General features: G+C 45.3%; 1 protein-coding gene across 1 annotated transcript in view; it reads right to left on the bottom strand.

Annotated features, from left to right (window-relative positions):
• CACNA1I (calcium voltage-gated channel subunit alpha1 I) overlaps window positions 1–14807 on the bottom strand; it is a 167375-nt gene that overhangs the window by 45194 nt on the left and 107374 nt on the right. Inside the window, exons 5-8 of the mRNA XM_026065047.1 lie at window positions 11672–11831; window positions 9023–9338; window positions 8257–8349; window positions 224–530 (exon numbers count right to left, since the gene is read on the bottom strand). Of these exons, the coding sequence (XP_025920832.1) occupies window positions 224–530; window positions 8257–8349; window positions 9023–9338; window positions 11672–11831 (876 nt within the window). The remainder of the gene's footprint in view (window positions 1–223; window positions 531–8256; window positions 8350–9022; window positions 9339–11671; window positions 11832–14807) is intronic.

The following is a 14807-nucleotide window of genomic DNA, read 5'->3' as shown; positions in this document are numbered from 1 at the left end:
CAGACCTGAGTTTCCCATGTTCCCTGCCAGAGCATTCTTGATGGTCTCCCCCACCTTGCTGGTCTGGTGCACTGCCTATGACCTTGTGCTCACCGGCCAATATTAATTCTAACTCTGTGCTTCCTAGGCACATGCTCTCTGGCAAGCTAGTGTACAGGGATGCTCCCAGTTACTCTCACATTTCCACTCTTGGCATTTCCAGCTTTTCATGTGCAATGCTTACTGTAGTGTCTCTGGCTTTTCCTGTTCATGCCCAGCTTGGCATCACTTGGCTCCACATGGCCCCGGTGCCAGCTCTGTAGGCTGTTGTACAGCCCAAGGGTGCGGCGTTTGGCCTTGCGCACAATGTGGCAGACGTATTGAAAGATCTCCTCATAGCAGTCTCCTGGTTCCATGTAGCTGGCCACTGTGCTGGAGGACAGGTACCGGGCCCGCTGCTCCTGCATCAGCTGGTGCTCCCGTTGCTTGGTCTCCGAGAACTGCGTGGCGATGACCACCAGGCATAGGTTAATCATGAAGAAGGAACCCACCTGGTAGCAAAGGAGAAGGAGGGACAGGGGATGTCAGTGGGAGAAAGAACATGCAGGAGGGGGATGAAAGAAGAGAGAGGAGGAGAAAGTAAACAGGAGGAAGACAGAGGAATGGGAACTAGAGCAGAGCTGGGATTCCAGAGAAAGCCAGGGTTGGCTGACCTTGTTTTTGAGACCTCACCGATGTCATTTTCATGAAGGAGTTTAGAGCTCTGAACTGAAATTCAGGAAAAAGGAGCCTTATTTTTGGCTCCATTGACTGACTTTGGAACTTTTAGCAAGTCACTTAGAAGTGATGTGCAAAAGATTTGATGAAAACCGGACTTCTTTCCCTCTCCTCTATGATAAAAAAGGTGAGAGACAAAGGACTGGTTTGGTTGCTTTTTCCTCTGTTTTCTTTTTTAATACTGGAAAAACCACGCACTGTCGTTTCTGGTCTTATTTGACTTCCGGAGGACACATCAGTGTTCTCAGAATATTTTATTTATTTCTGCCTTTTATATCTTAATTTACTGTACGGGGAGATGACACTTTGCAGAAATAAATGAGCCCTTGAAACCAAAGGGGAATTTACAAAAATTAATGACTTTGAAATGGGCACTAAATAGTCTGTCAAAAAAAGCCCTTCCTTGTTCAACTTTCATTCTTCTGATTCTTCTAACACCAGACATATTGCACTAGTTCTTATGTCACATGTCCTCCAGCCTAGACAGGCTTTCCATTTCAAATATACAAACAAACATAGCCCTATCCCACAATTTCTTAGAAACAAAACAAAAAGCCGTAGGTCTTTGTTATTCACCCTACAGAAGCTGAAAAGCCTATGAGGCTTATTTTATACCTTGGGACATTTCCTTTAATCTTCCTTTGCCTCAGTTTTCTCATCTGTGAAAGAGAGATAATATTCCTTGGTGCTGAGAGATCCAGGGGTAAAAATCACCATCTCAGTGGTAAGTATTATTAAATTATAGATGAATCTCCACTAGGAGATCTATCCATTACACTCAGGATAAAACCTGGGATTCAATAGAATGACAATTTCACACATACAAGGGCTGGAAACCATGTTCAAAATCATTTTCAAAAGCTATGATGCCATGATTGGTGCTTACTCCCTGCAGAGCTGTAAGCAGTGACATGGCAATAATAAAATGCAGTCTGATCTTTGAACAAGGACCTAATGTCTGTGCTGCTTTGAAACAGGCTCTGTGGGGCAGTTGCTGGGAGGAGAGGAAGCACTAGCACTGGATTTCTGTGTCCCTTGGACTAGGGAGGATCACTGCTAAGAAGGCTGCTACGATACTACAGGGAAATACTTGGACCATGTTCCCCCTGTACAACCCCTCACAGGACCACTGACTCAACTCCCCATCTCTTCTTTCCAAGCAAACAGCTCTGTACAGAACTGGACCTAGTCCTGCCCTTACCCTCATGCATGCGTCCTCTCCCAAGCTGTGAAAAACTTCGCCCTTCCAAAGAAGGGGAGAGCATAAGCCATGGGGATGACAGGCTTACAGCTCTTGGAGATGGAAAAGGTGGAGCATTTTTCAAGTGAGTATCCCAGTGTTTACCTACCCAAGCAGCCTTCATCACATTGCACAGGCCTTGTCACACTGCATGCCCCCCCCCCCCCCCCCCCCAGCCCAACAAGCTTGCTCCCTTGGCTGTCCCTTTCTCCTGCACGCAGGTGCCCAGGAGCTCCATCAAGAGATACAATACAGTAGCTTTCAGTATTTCAAAGGGGAGATGGCCCTGCTAGCATCTGAATGAGCCTTTGAAAAATGAAGCCCTTCCCAATCAGATTCAGCGTAAGGATAATAAACCATTTTGAAATAAAGGTTTTGGTTTTTTCTTAATCCTCCTCTCATCAGCCTTCAAAGCTGTTCTAATTCTGTTCCCCTTCATCACTGAGTCCTTCTCTTCCCTCTCCTCCTGCCCAAATTTCAGCCTATTTTCCCTTCAGCTTCTGTATACGGCCTTAAAAAGAAAATTGATGCCTCATTCAGATCCTTTTGCCTTCCTCCGTGGCTTCTGTAGTCCATGATCTCTTGCTGTGTTTTCACTGATGATGTAAAACTGGGAATCCAAATCTTTCTCAAACACTTCCTCCTGCCCTCTTCCCCCTCAGCATCCCCCAGCATCACACAACACTCACGCATGCCCTTCCATTCAGGTATCTCCCTCCTCTTATTCTGAGTGAGGTAGGGTTGGGATCTGGATACATACTGTAGGTACATTTCTGGACACTAATTATGGCACTGCCTAATGCTTCATAGCTTCCAACAACTTCACAAACAGCAACTGATTAAAATTTGCAGCACCCTTGTGAGGTAGGGAAATACTCCCATGCTACAAGTAGAGGAGCTGAGGCACAGGGCAACGAGATGCCCTGAGCAGAGTCACCCTGTAAGCCTGGGGCTGAATCCTGAGGGGGATTCAAGTTTCACATTGCTAAGCCCTGTGCTCACAGGCAATCATTTGCTGTGATCTCTCACCAGATCACCAAAAAGGGGAGGAGTGACAGGACTGGATATGGCATTTAGCCCACCCGATCCTTGAACCTCTTAGCTAGAAACAGCAAACATGGGACAAATGAGCTTATTTTATCCTTAAGATGACAGGCAAGTCCACAGACTCTAAGACTCTGCCAAGCTCAGCTTGACCTCTTAACTAGCAGAAAGACAGAAATGATCCCAGATGGTTCAGAGCCGAGCAAGCCACCTCAGCTAGCTGAGCAGGGAGACCAAAAGTGTCTGACATGGAAAATTTTCCTGACAGAGCCAGAAGGAGACTGTAGATTCCAAGCCTCGGTATAGGAGATCTGTTCAGCCCTGAGACTGAAGTGAACTTTGATTAAGCTGATCCTGCCCTTGTTCACCCTAAGGCTCAATCCCCTTCTCTGCCATATCTAATAAAACCTGACTGGTGCTGCAGATGCTGACTTATTTGCCCATTATTTTTATTGCTCATGCCTGGATTCCCAACACATATGAAGCCTATGCATATAAGCACAGAGCACTTCAATGAGGCCACTGAGTTCTGCAATGTGAATGCCGCCTTAAAGTGCAAAAAAGCCTGAAGCTTTCTCTATTCCAGGATTGACACTGGAGACCAACTGGCTGGAGCAGTGACACAAAGAGACCTGGGAAGCAGCTCGACTTCAAGCAGGAAGACTCAAGCGGAGCACTGACCCCCAAGAGCTGAAAGCAGGCCTTTCTTCATGTCACCTCCCTGGTCTTTGGCAGAGAGAGAAGCTATTTACAATTTGCTGAATATGCAAAATGCTTTTATCAGTTGTTCTGCAAGGCTGTTCTAGAGGCCAGTGTCAGTCAGTGCTCTTCCCCTCAGGGAACACATCTATGTGGAAGAAATCTTAGACCACACTGGGAATATATTCAGGTGGTAGAGCCTTCTTACTGCCAGATGATCATTAACAGGTAATGTTTTAAAGTAGGTGTTTGAAGATATCTCTGTGGTCTCAGGTAGAAAGGAAGAAGTCATGGATGAAAGCATAGCTCTGAGGAGAGGGATCTGGAGATCCTGACCCAAAAAAAGAACTTTGAGCCACAGCTAGGAAGAATGTGGAAAAACAAAGACCCAAGGGTCAGGCACTCTTGCTTGTAGAGAAAGTCAGGCCTTTGAACCACAGAGAAGGAGGGAGGAATAAAGGCCAGAAGGACTGTGCTTCATGAGGTCTTGAATAAGGGAAGGAAGGAAGACTTGAAGAGGGAATGTCATTGCCATAAGAAGACTCAGAGGGGAAATAAAACTGAGTGATTGCAAATTCATGCTGTGATGTTGCTATGTGCTGTGATGGCATCCTGGAAAGATGCATTATATATGCAAAAAAGGTAACAGAAAGGCTATATACTTTCTTGGTGTTACTCTACCAAAGGCAAAGGAAACATCCCACTAATGTATCTGGCCTATGACTCCTCTGTTCTGAGCAGTCCCCAGAGTGAGTTGAGGTTCATGTGCTCCTGTGTTTGATGGAAATAAATCTACATGGTTTCTGCAAATGAGGAGGGTGTGTCTAGAAATGTCAATGACACTTAGCAGTAAAATCTCAGGCTGAAGGTTTAATTGAGGGTTTTCAGATGCCTGCAAATTCAGACACAAAGTTTGAATCACTGAGAACCCACATGAGGTGAGCCAACACTAGAAGGATGCTCCCACTTTAAAACCAAAAATATGCATATAGAATTTATGCAGTTTGGAGGTGGGGGGAGATTTTGCAACTGGGCCAAAGGAGACAGGTATTCCTGCCTCAGAGTGTTAAACACTGACACTGCACTCCGCACAGTCCCTCCTGGCTCTGGGAGAAACTGTGTCTGAGAACAAGAGTAAATTCTKTGCTGAATAACACATTATACAAATATGGATGTCCTGGCCATGCTGCTCAAAGTGAAAATGCAAGTAGGCCCTAAAAATCAGTTGCATGGTGGGAGATCTGAACAAATGATATGGGAAATAATTATCTCCTAAACTCACAAAAAGCACTGGATGTTCGGTTTGCCTCTGGGGATAGAACTGGGGGAAGCTGCCCTCCCATCTCATGCAATCACACCTCTAGATTGTGTCTCCTTGGGACCCTCCAGTCTCATAGTAAGAGCATTATTCCTCAAAGCTGTATTTCATTGCTGCTATCCTTCCTCTCCATGGATCATGCTTCAGTCCACAGGGAGTAGGACATCTTTCTGTTTTTCTCTCCATCTGTCTCCTTCTCTGCTGTCTTTCCCTTGTGCTGGCGAAAGAATCAACAAGCCAGAAGGTGGAGAGAGATGGAGGATACCATGAAGCACCAGCATTTTCACAAATTCTCAGACCTGAATGGACCAGCAGAACCAATGGCTTTTACAAGCATATATGCAGCAAAAGGTAGGCAAGGGAAAATGTGGGCCTGCTGCTAAATGAGGCAGGACCCTACTGACAGAGGACATGGAAAAGGCAGAGGTACTGAATGCCTTCTTCGCCCCAGTCTCACTGGTAAGACCAGCTCTCAGGAACCCCAAGCCCCTGAGGCCACAGGGGAATTCTGAAGCAGTGATGTTGATGAAGCAGTAGATGTTGTTTATCTCAACTTTAGTAAGTCTTCTGACACTGTCTCCCATACAGTCCTCATAGACAAGCTGATGATGCACAGACTAGATAAGTAGACAGTAAGGTGAATTGAAAACTGGCTGAATTGTTGGGTTCAGAGGGTTGTGATCAGCTGCACAAAGTCCAGCTGGAGACCAGTCACTAGTGGTATACCCCAGGGGTTGACACTGGGTCCAGTATTGTTTAACCTCTTCATTAACAATCTGAACAACGGTAGAGAGTGCACCCTCAGCAATGTGCAGATGATACAAAACTGAGAGGAGTGCCTGATGCACCAGATGGTTGCACTGCCATTCAGAAGGACCTTGACAGGCTGAAGAAATGGGCAGAGAGAACCTCATGAAGTCTAACACAGGGAAGTGCAAAGTCCTGCACCTGGGGAGGAATAACCCCATGGACCAGTACAGGTTGGGGGCCAACCAAACAGAGAGCAGCTTTGCAGAGAAGGACCTCGGGGTCCTGGTGGACAAGAAGCTGAACATGAACCAGCAATGTGCCCCTGTGGTAAAGAAGGTCAACAGCTTCCGGGCTTGCGTTAGGCAGAGTGTTGCCATCAGATTGAGGGACTCAGCACTGGTGAAGACACATCTGGAGTGCTGGGTCCAGTTCTGGGCTCCCCGGTGCAAGAAAGACCTGGAAATACTGGAGTGAGTCCAGCAAAGGGCCATGAAGATGATTAAGGGGCTGGAGAGAGACTGAGAGAATTGGGACTGTTTAGTCTGGAGAAGAGAAGGCTCAGGAGAGATCTTAATATGCATAAATATCTGATGGGAGGGTGTAAAGAAGACAGAAGTAGACTCTTTTCAGTAGTGGCCAGTGCCAGGACAAGAGGCAATGGGCACAAACTGAAACATAGGAAACTCCATCTGAACATTAAAAAACACCTTTTCACTGTGAGGGTGGCTGAACACTGGAACAGGTTGCCCAGAGAGTTTGTGGGGCCTCCATCCTTGGAGATATTCAAAATCCAACTGGATGTGGTCCTGGGCAACCTACTCCAGCTGACCTGTTTGAGCAGTGTGATTGGACTAGATGATATGCAGAGGTCTTCCAACCTCAACTATTCTGTAATTCTGTGGGCTTTTTTGTGCCGCTCCCTATGTGTACAGGCTGCACAATTTCTCCCAGAAACTGGATTAAGGTTAGTTTGCCCTCAAATCACTGCAAATCAATTTGAAATTAAACTAGATCCTGTAGTAGGTGAGTCTGTGGTGGAAACCTTACTGGGCGACYGCTACTCAAAATCCTATTTCTCTGAAGGAAGGCATGACAACATAGGGCAAATAGTAGGTGTAAAGTCAAGTTTTAGCCAGGTCCATTTAACAGCCCACCCAAATGCATGTAGACTTTGGAGATACACACTGAGATTCTTACTGGCTAAATGACATGGAACTAAATTGAATCTACCATGTATAGATTTTGTACCTCTCATACTCCATCCTAGGTCTTCCCCTTCTACTCTGGACTTTGGTCTCCATGTGAGAAAAGTGCAAGAGTCTTCATAAAAACAAAATCCTTTTTTGTCAAATACAGGACATTCCCTCCAAGAAAATGTATTTACACGTGGGAGGTATGAGAAATGGAAGAGGTAAAGGCATCATGTTTTTCATGTCTCCCCGCAGGGACCGTGCTCCTGCCTGACAGGTAGCAGTCACCTCATGAGGAACAAAAGGGTAGGAGAGAGGTAAATTGATCTTGGCTCAAAGAGAAAAATTAAAAACAAAGTCAAGCTAAGGTGAAATCTTTCAGCTGTCTACTACAGTGAAGACCGTCACAGCTAGACAAACTGTGATTGTTTAAACATGTTCCTTCCTTTTCCTCTTTTATTTGCCCTCCTTGCTTTTCTTCTTGTTTCCTCTTATGCTTTGTATGGAAAGTAACTCAAAAATCCTGTGATGAGCACAGAACAGATCTTAACTCCAACGTCTGCAGGTAGAGACCCCAAAAGTGAGTCCAGCCTGACAGGGATTTGTTCATACAAACATTCTTACAACAAAACAACAACCTTCACATACATAAATCCACATGGTCTATAAACTGCTTAGTAAGTTCTCATCACTGACACATTTCCCTCCTTCCATCCCCACCAGCCACAAGTCATGTCACACAGCCACTCCAGGTCAAGTTGGACTGCATGACCTTTGCGAGCATCAAATCTTTTTTGTTCATGGTGAGGAAGCAATTCAACATGGCAGACCTTGAATCTGACTGACAAATTCAGGTGTTGCCAAAGCCATAAAACAGGAACAACTCAGGAACTTCAAATATCTAAAGAGACCAAGCAGGAGGGAAGATGCAGAAATGTTTTTCTGTGCTTTTGGATCTACTGTTTTTGGGAATTTACTTTGAGACAAGATCTGTGGATGAGAACACGATTCTAGACTGGATGTGTACATCTCTAGGAACCAATCCTCAACATTTTTTTTGAGTGGAAGAGAAGAATCTGACACACAACTATGTGATCCTGCCACTGACTCTTGGTGAATATCATGTGAACTGGACTCTTGAGCTCATAGAACAAATCAAGGGACAGTAATTTGCTACCCAGTGTCCGTGCTGACCTAACATTTGCCCTTTTAAAGGCTCTTAGCTTGCAACACTGAGACTTTCTCAGTCTTATACTTACAATTATCAGCAAGATAAAGTAGATAAAATTGTAGAACGAATGGGCATCCATCACATAGTACATGATCTCCACCCACCCTTCCAGTGTGATCACCTGCAAAGACAAGCACAAGAAAAAGAGGAGGAAAGTGGGCTTCCAGAGTTTGTTCTGCGGTGTATACAGGCTGGTACTGACAAAGCTGCTGCAACCCAAGGAAGGTGAGAAACAAAAATGATTTCAGGGAGGCCAAAGTTCCATTCCAGGAAATCAGCGTGGTTCTGCTTGGTGACACTGGCATGCTGTCAAAGCCTGTGAGATCATGCTAGTCCACAGCAGGAATATTTCATTAAAATAGTTCATTTCCCTGGATCACAGCAGGGAAAAATGTGCAGCGGGTTTCTGTGCCCCTTGGACTGGACATGGCGTACAGCCAGCGGAAAAGAAAAAGGCATGGATTTTAGCTCCCATCTGCAATGTGTGCTGAGAATTAAAAAAAACGTAGCCTCCTTTGCTATAGTGATCTGGATTGAAAGGGAAATAAAACACAACTCAGCCTGAAGGATGTAGCTCATTTTAGCAAGGACCTAAAACAGCTATATGTCCCTTCCCATCTTCAGGAACACCATTTGTGGCATATGCTCTATCTCACTGGCCAGAAAAGAGGTTACAAGGCCCCTTTCTCTCTTCAACTGTATCCCACCCTGCAGAAATCATTGTGGGAGCAAAGACAGATTCAGATGAAAAAAAAAATAGCCTGAGCCCTAGTAGGAAGCTAATTAGATCTTACCTGAAATATCACAATCCAGGCATACCCAATATTGTCAAAATTGATGGCACCTTTGTGCGGATTGGCATTTCCTGTACGGCACACATTGTAGTACTGGTTCCAGTTGACACACATGCCACTGATGTTGAACTCTTGCCGGACTGAGTTATAGTAATAATAATCATCCTTGTCCAAACAACATTCATGGCCCCGCTCCTTCAGGGGCGGGATCTCATGACATCCCATAATTCCATTGTCTCCTGACAGTGAGCAGATAAAAGGCATCTCATCATCTTCCTCAGGTTGGTAATAAGGGGGTAGGACAATGTCACCTTGTCTACAAGGATAAAAAACACTCTCATAAAGTTACTGTAACAGATGTTTCCCTTAAGTGACATTTGTGGAGCTGCTATTCTGATGTAGGAACTGCACTGGATATAGGATTTCTATGTTTACTGCCTTAGGAGAACAGAAGGTAGGGTTCCTGGGAAAGTAGGGAATTTCCAGGCATGAGTCCCCTGTTTTTCAGAACTTTGCCTACCATCAGATCAACCAGCCCCAAACCCAAATCACACAACCTTCTTGCCTGGAGACAGAGAGAAGTTGGAATGCAGCCATTTGCATTCTGATCCCTCTCCCCATTAGCATCAAAGTTAAATCAGATGCAATGATGTTAAGGAAGTTCATCAGGCTTTATGCGATGTGCTCATGTATGTAGCCATTGATGGACATGTTTTATAACATTTGGCAGTGAACCTTCTGTACTTCTAGCAAAAAAAATCCAGTTCATGCATAATTAAGGTTGCACAGCTAAGCCTTAAAATCAGGAAATGCAAAGCTAAAGTTGACTTAACCTTAACTCTGACTCCTCCTTGACAGCTGGCATTACTGATGCAACGTTTCATGACAAGTTCACATGCTTTTTTCCAAATAATGCAAGCATCTTCCAAATGCATGAATAATTAAAATAATCTATGCTTGCCTAGCTGGAGATGAGCTAATGACGAGGAAAGTGAAAGGTGGAGATCTAAAATTTTCCATTAACTTTATCTTGTGCACTTGCAATCCTTGCAGTGCCCCGATACACAGCTTTCATGTTGCATGAATGCAGACTTTTTTACTAAATGTCATTGGAAGGGGACAGGTGTTGATGCAAAAGAAAAGAGAAAAAGCCTCTGATTCTAATCTAAGTGGGACAAAACCACAAAGATCTGTCATTACATRTCCACATTACTGGTGAATTGGGTGCCTGTAGACTGGGTTTCTCTGGTAATGGTCAGACAAAGATTTATCTAGTATCTGTCGCTTTGCAGGCTGTGGCCCCAATTCACTTCTCAGTTACTTCTCATTCTGTATGGATCTAACTACCCTCATTAAAGTAGTACCATTCTTGATTTACATAAAGGACAATCATCCTAAACAGTCATTTCTCCCCAAGGAATATATAAACACAGTAAATGGCTGCTTTAAGCAGCTCCTGCTCTACAGTTCCACTGCTGTTCTGCAGATTGTGTTTTCACATTTACTTTTTTCCCAATTTGAGATGATCTAAAGCTTCAGAATTGTCTAATCAGTTTAAACTGATCTTCAGCTTTGGATTTTTTAAGCAGTTTAAACTGATCTAAGGCCTGGGATTAGTATAAAGTTTTTGGAAGATGTTTTAAAGACCAAAATCAGTTAAAGCTGGAAAGTCAACAGGAGGAGCTGTGCTCTGGTATTGATGCTCTGTTCCCCGGGAGGGTAATTGGAGAGTTCGTGGCAGGCAGGAGCTTTACCAGCCCACTGCACCATGGAAGAAGGAGGGCAGTGCTCTCCAGACTCCCTCTGACTCAGCCAGAAAAAAGCAGACCTCAGATACCTGCCATCAAGCAGAGTATCAGGGAGCACAGAGAACCTTGTGTGGCTTAAGGCTCCTGTTGCCAGAACTGTGCCCATTTTTCTTCACATCTTTTCTTCCCATTCAAGAACCTGTGCTTTGCTTTCCTGCAGCTGAACTTCCCAAATGCCTTGGGAAGACCTGGGAACCTGTGGTGGGAAATGGTCTCACTTCCACTAACCCAGCTTTGGGATGCCTCTCCCAACAGCCCTTCTTCCCCTCCCCACAGCACCTCTCCCAGGCAATTCTGTTCCTGAGGTTTTCCAGTAGTTTCCCCATGCCCTCCAAAGCCTGTGGAGGTAATGCATTACTACATGAAAACAGCAACTTCACCTCCACCTTGGAGGTACCAAACAAAGATGTCCCTGGAAGCACCCTGGCAGCACTGCGGCTTTCCATAAGACTCCCCTGGTTGTTTTCTGAAGTGTGAACACATCCAAGAGAAAGAGTATGGCTGGTGTTTCTAAATTTTAACTATACCTGGGAGCAGGACCAGCATCTTGAATCCCTAGGCACGGCTAGCAGAGGTAGTTATTCTAACTTGTGTCTTGGCCAGTTTCAAATTAGCCCAGGGATACATGGTCTGTAAAGACAGACTACAAACAACAGCCTTTGCCTTCCCTCCCTTTCTGATCACTGCGAGATGTAGCTAACGCTCAGGGCTATATCATCCTACAGTTGTTTGGAGTAAACAATACATAGAGAGCCAGGCAGTAGAAGACAAGAGAACAGGAAAGGGAAAAGCAAAACTCCCCTGGAAGAAAGGAATGGGCCATCATCTTTCAGCCACTCACATTGTGAAGTTCTCCTCCATGAAGCAGCGGTTGCGGAGCAGCCCAGCCCACAGCTGCACCCCGATGATGCCGAAGATGAAGAAGACAAAAAAACAGAGAAGTAGGACGTTCCCCAGCATGGGTAAGGTGTCCAGGAGCAAATTCACAAGGATGCGCATGCCTGCAGGAGGGGAAGAGAACCAGAAAGAGGAAGTATAGGATGGAAAGAAAGAGGGAGTGAGAAAAGAAAAACAAGAAAGGGAAGGAGAAGGAAAGGAAAATTAAGGAGATGATAGATAGAAAAAAAAAGCCAGATTAAGATAAAAGCTGAGGTGTGTTGGAAATTAATTACTGCCCAAATCAGGATGGATTTATGATCACTGCTCTTTCTTGTCCTAACCTCTACTGACAGGCAGCCAGCTGAGCTGCTGTGACACCATGCTCTCTTAACCCTACGCCTCCAACTGCAACACCAAGAAGAAAAGGGAAAGAGACTTTCGGCACCATCAGTGATCTGATTGATATTCCACCCTCCCCCTTCCCTACAGAAGGGCAATGAAGTAAAAACTCTGTCCCAATGGTGTATAACAGTTCAACGCCCCCATCCTCAGATGGCTCAGACTGAAAGTCATCCTAGTTCGACTACTGCACACTCCAGCCTATGATAATTGAATAGGTGGTCCAAGGCCAGCCTGCCTGGTGGGATGAACCTCTCCAGCACACACAAACAACTGGCATAAATTGGTCTTCTCAGTGACAGTCTCATCAGGGGACAGTCATGGAGAGCACACTCTCTTCTCTTGGTTAGTCATCCCTCCCCGACAGGGTTGGAGCACACAGGTAATGGACATGGCCCGAAGTGCTGCCAGCACAGTACCTCTTAGTGCAAACATTTCTAAAAYCTTCTTTTTTCCTTTTTAACCACCTAATGAATTCTTTCTGTGGTTTTATTTCTCTGCTGATTCTTCAGCTCAGAGAGCCACAAGCAGGGGTAAGGACAGACTTGTTTCTCCACTGAACTAATTACTTTTTCTCTGTTCTCCAGGGATAGTGAAAGTCTAGAAATCCTCCCGAGCATCACTGTACTGCCGTCACCCCTGMGCACACCTTGTATGGTCCATCTCTTCGCTTCCACAGAGATCCCTCCTCCAGGGGCCCAAGGAATTCCACCACAGAAGATGTTCCATGTAGGCCAACAAATAATTAGCTAATTAGATATTTATAACTAGTTCATTACTTCAGATGGCAGTGGAAGGGGAGAGAGGAGAGGAAGAAAAGATTAGGATTCACTGACAGCCCTATGAGGCACAAGTTAATCCCCCTTTTATGTCCAGTGTCAAGTAATTAGCCACATCACTTGTACATTACACTCTGTCTCTATTCCCTGGCTTGCTCACACTGTGGAGGGAAGAGGAAAGAGGAGTGTGTGGCGTGCATACAGGCTTGGGGGAGAGAGGGAAGGGTGTACACGCCATGAGACATCTGACTGTTTTAGCTCAGGAGGGCATGTTTTGGGGTCTGTGGAGAAAAGAGTGAGGATGGGAGAGGCAGGAACAGTACATGCATGCAGGTGATGTGTAGGGAGGAGATGCTTAAGCATCTCTACATGTGAGAGGAAAATGCATGACTAGGAGAAGAGGACACTGTCCAGGCTGGTGGGTTTCAGGTGGCAGAGGAAAAGGGGAACCTGAGAAGAATTTCCCTCCCTCTGGTTCTCCTGCTGGGGGCTCCGTCACAGTATAATTGGATGAGTCAATGAAGGACTTCTACTGGTCGCTCGAGCTCAGCCTGTGAACATGGCTTGTGCCTGCGGCTGSCTTGGGAAGGGAAAGGGGCTGCACACATGCTGGTGGGGGTGGGAGGTTATTACTTTGATAGTAGGGAGTATACAGGAGAAAGAATGATGGCATTAGTTCCAAGGGATGACCAGGCCTTGGAGCAGCTGCAAGGTCCTCTTGCCTGACTGCCCAGCCCTGCCACTAGTCACCAGTTCAGACAGCTTCTAGCCAGTACATCAGTAACTCAGAAATGCAAGGTTGCAGCTCCAGCTACTCAGTGGGGATCATGAGCAGGCCGTGAGTCACTGATAGTTTCCTGATCTGTTATACAAAGCCCAACAGCACAGCCATGGTGCCATACTGCCTGTCCCTTCGATCTCCCAGGTTCTGAAGCAATGTTCTGCACAGCACTTTGGCTCTAAGGCCATACACTCTCACTGCAGTGCAGTACATTTCCAGCATTAATATTGCTTCACAGCATGATCTCAGTAGTTCTCATAGCTATCCTGGTCAGTACATTAGGGAAATTCAAGTAACATAGGAAGCTGTGCCAGTAATTCAGTAAGAGGGGTTGATATTTTTCAAATTAATTGATGCTAGCTCCATCTCACAGCAGAAGTAATGGCAGGAATGAGACTGCCCTTTGGGTAAAACACAGAACAGACATTCCCACCAGAATTCTACAGATGAAAAGCTTGTTTGGTCAGAATTTGCAGAGTTTGAAAAAGAATGAAAGATTTCATGGTGATGCTATGGTTTCATCCAAGTTCCAAGAGAAGACAAGTGACTTGCAAAACTTGCCTGTCTTTTCCTTGAAAACATTCTGTCTGTCCATATGTTCCCACTTCTGACTCTTAGAGATACTACTGAGGATACAGGATTTGTGTTATCCATAGCTCCAGCATCATGGTGATAGCCCTAATGCTAGGACCTGGGACCATAACATAAGAGTAATTTGCCCTGGTCCAAGGGCCTGGCCTCTTTTCTACATCATAGAGAATTTTAGCATTGGTGGGTTCTATTTCTAAGTCCAAATGAAACCTAATTTTGATATTAAAAAATCCCCTAGTTCAACAGATTCATCCTTCTCTGCACACTGACACTTACCATGGATTCAACACTGGCTCTTCCAAAACTAAGAATGCTGAACCTACACCCATCCGAAGGGCAAGTGCAATTTCCCTGTGGGCCAAGTGTCTCTAAAACAAGGCCATCATTTCACTTTGGGCAAAGCCTGTTTTGCTCCCTGTCCTGAATGACAAAGCAGTTGCTTTGGGAACCCCTTCTTCACCAGAGACATCAGCTTTCCAACAGAAAACAAAATGGACCTCCTCTGCTAAGTTCACCCAGTTAGTTAAAGTACTCTGGGACTCATTTGG

The sequence above is a fragment of the Apteryx rowi genome, unplaced genomic scaffold (assembly GCF_003343035.1).
Source record: "Apteryx rowi isolate R43461 unplaced genomic scaffold, aptRow1 scaffold_223, whole genome shotgun sequence".
Lineage (NCBI taxonomy): Eukaryota > Metazoa > Chordata > Aves > Apterygiformes > Apterygidae > Apteryx > Apteryx rowi.
Note: the sequence above shows the minus strand (reverse complement) of the source record. Positions and strands in the feature narration are given on the sequence as shown.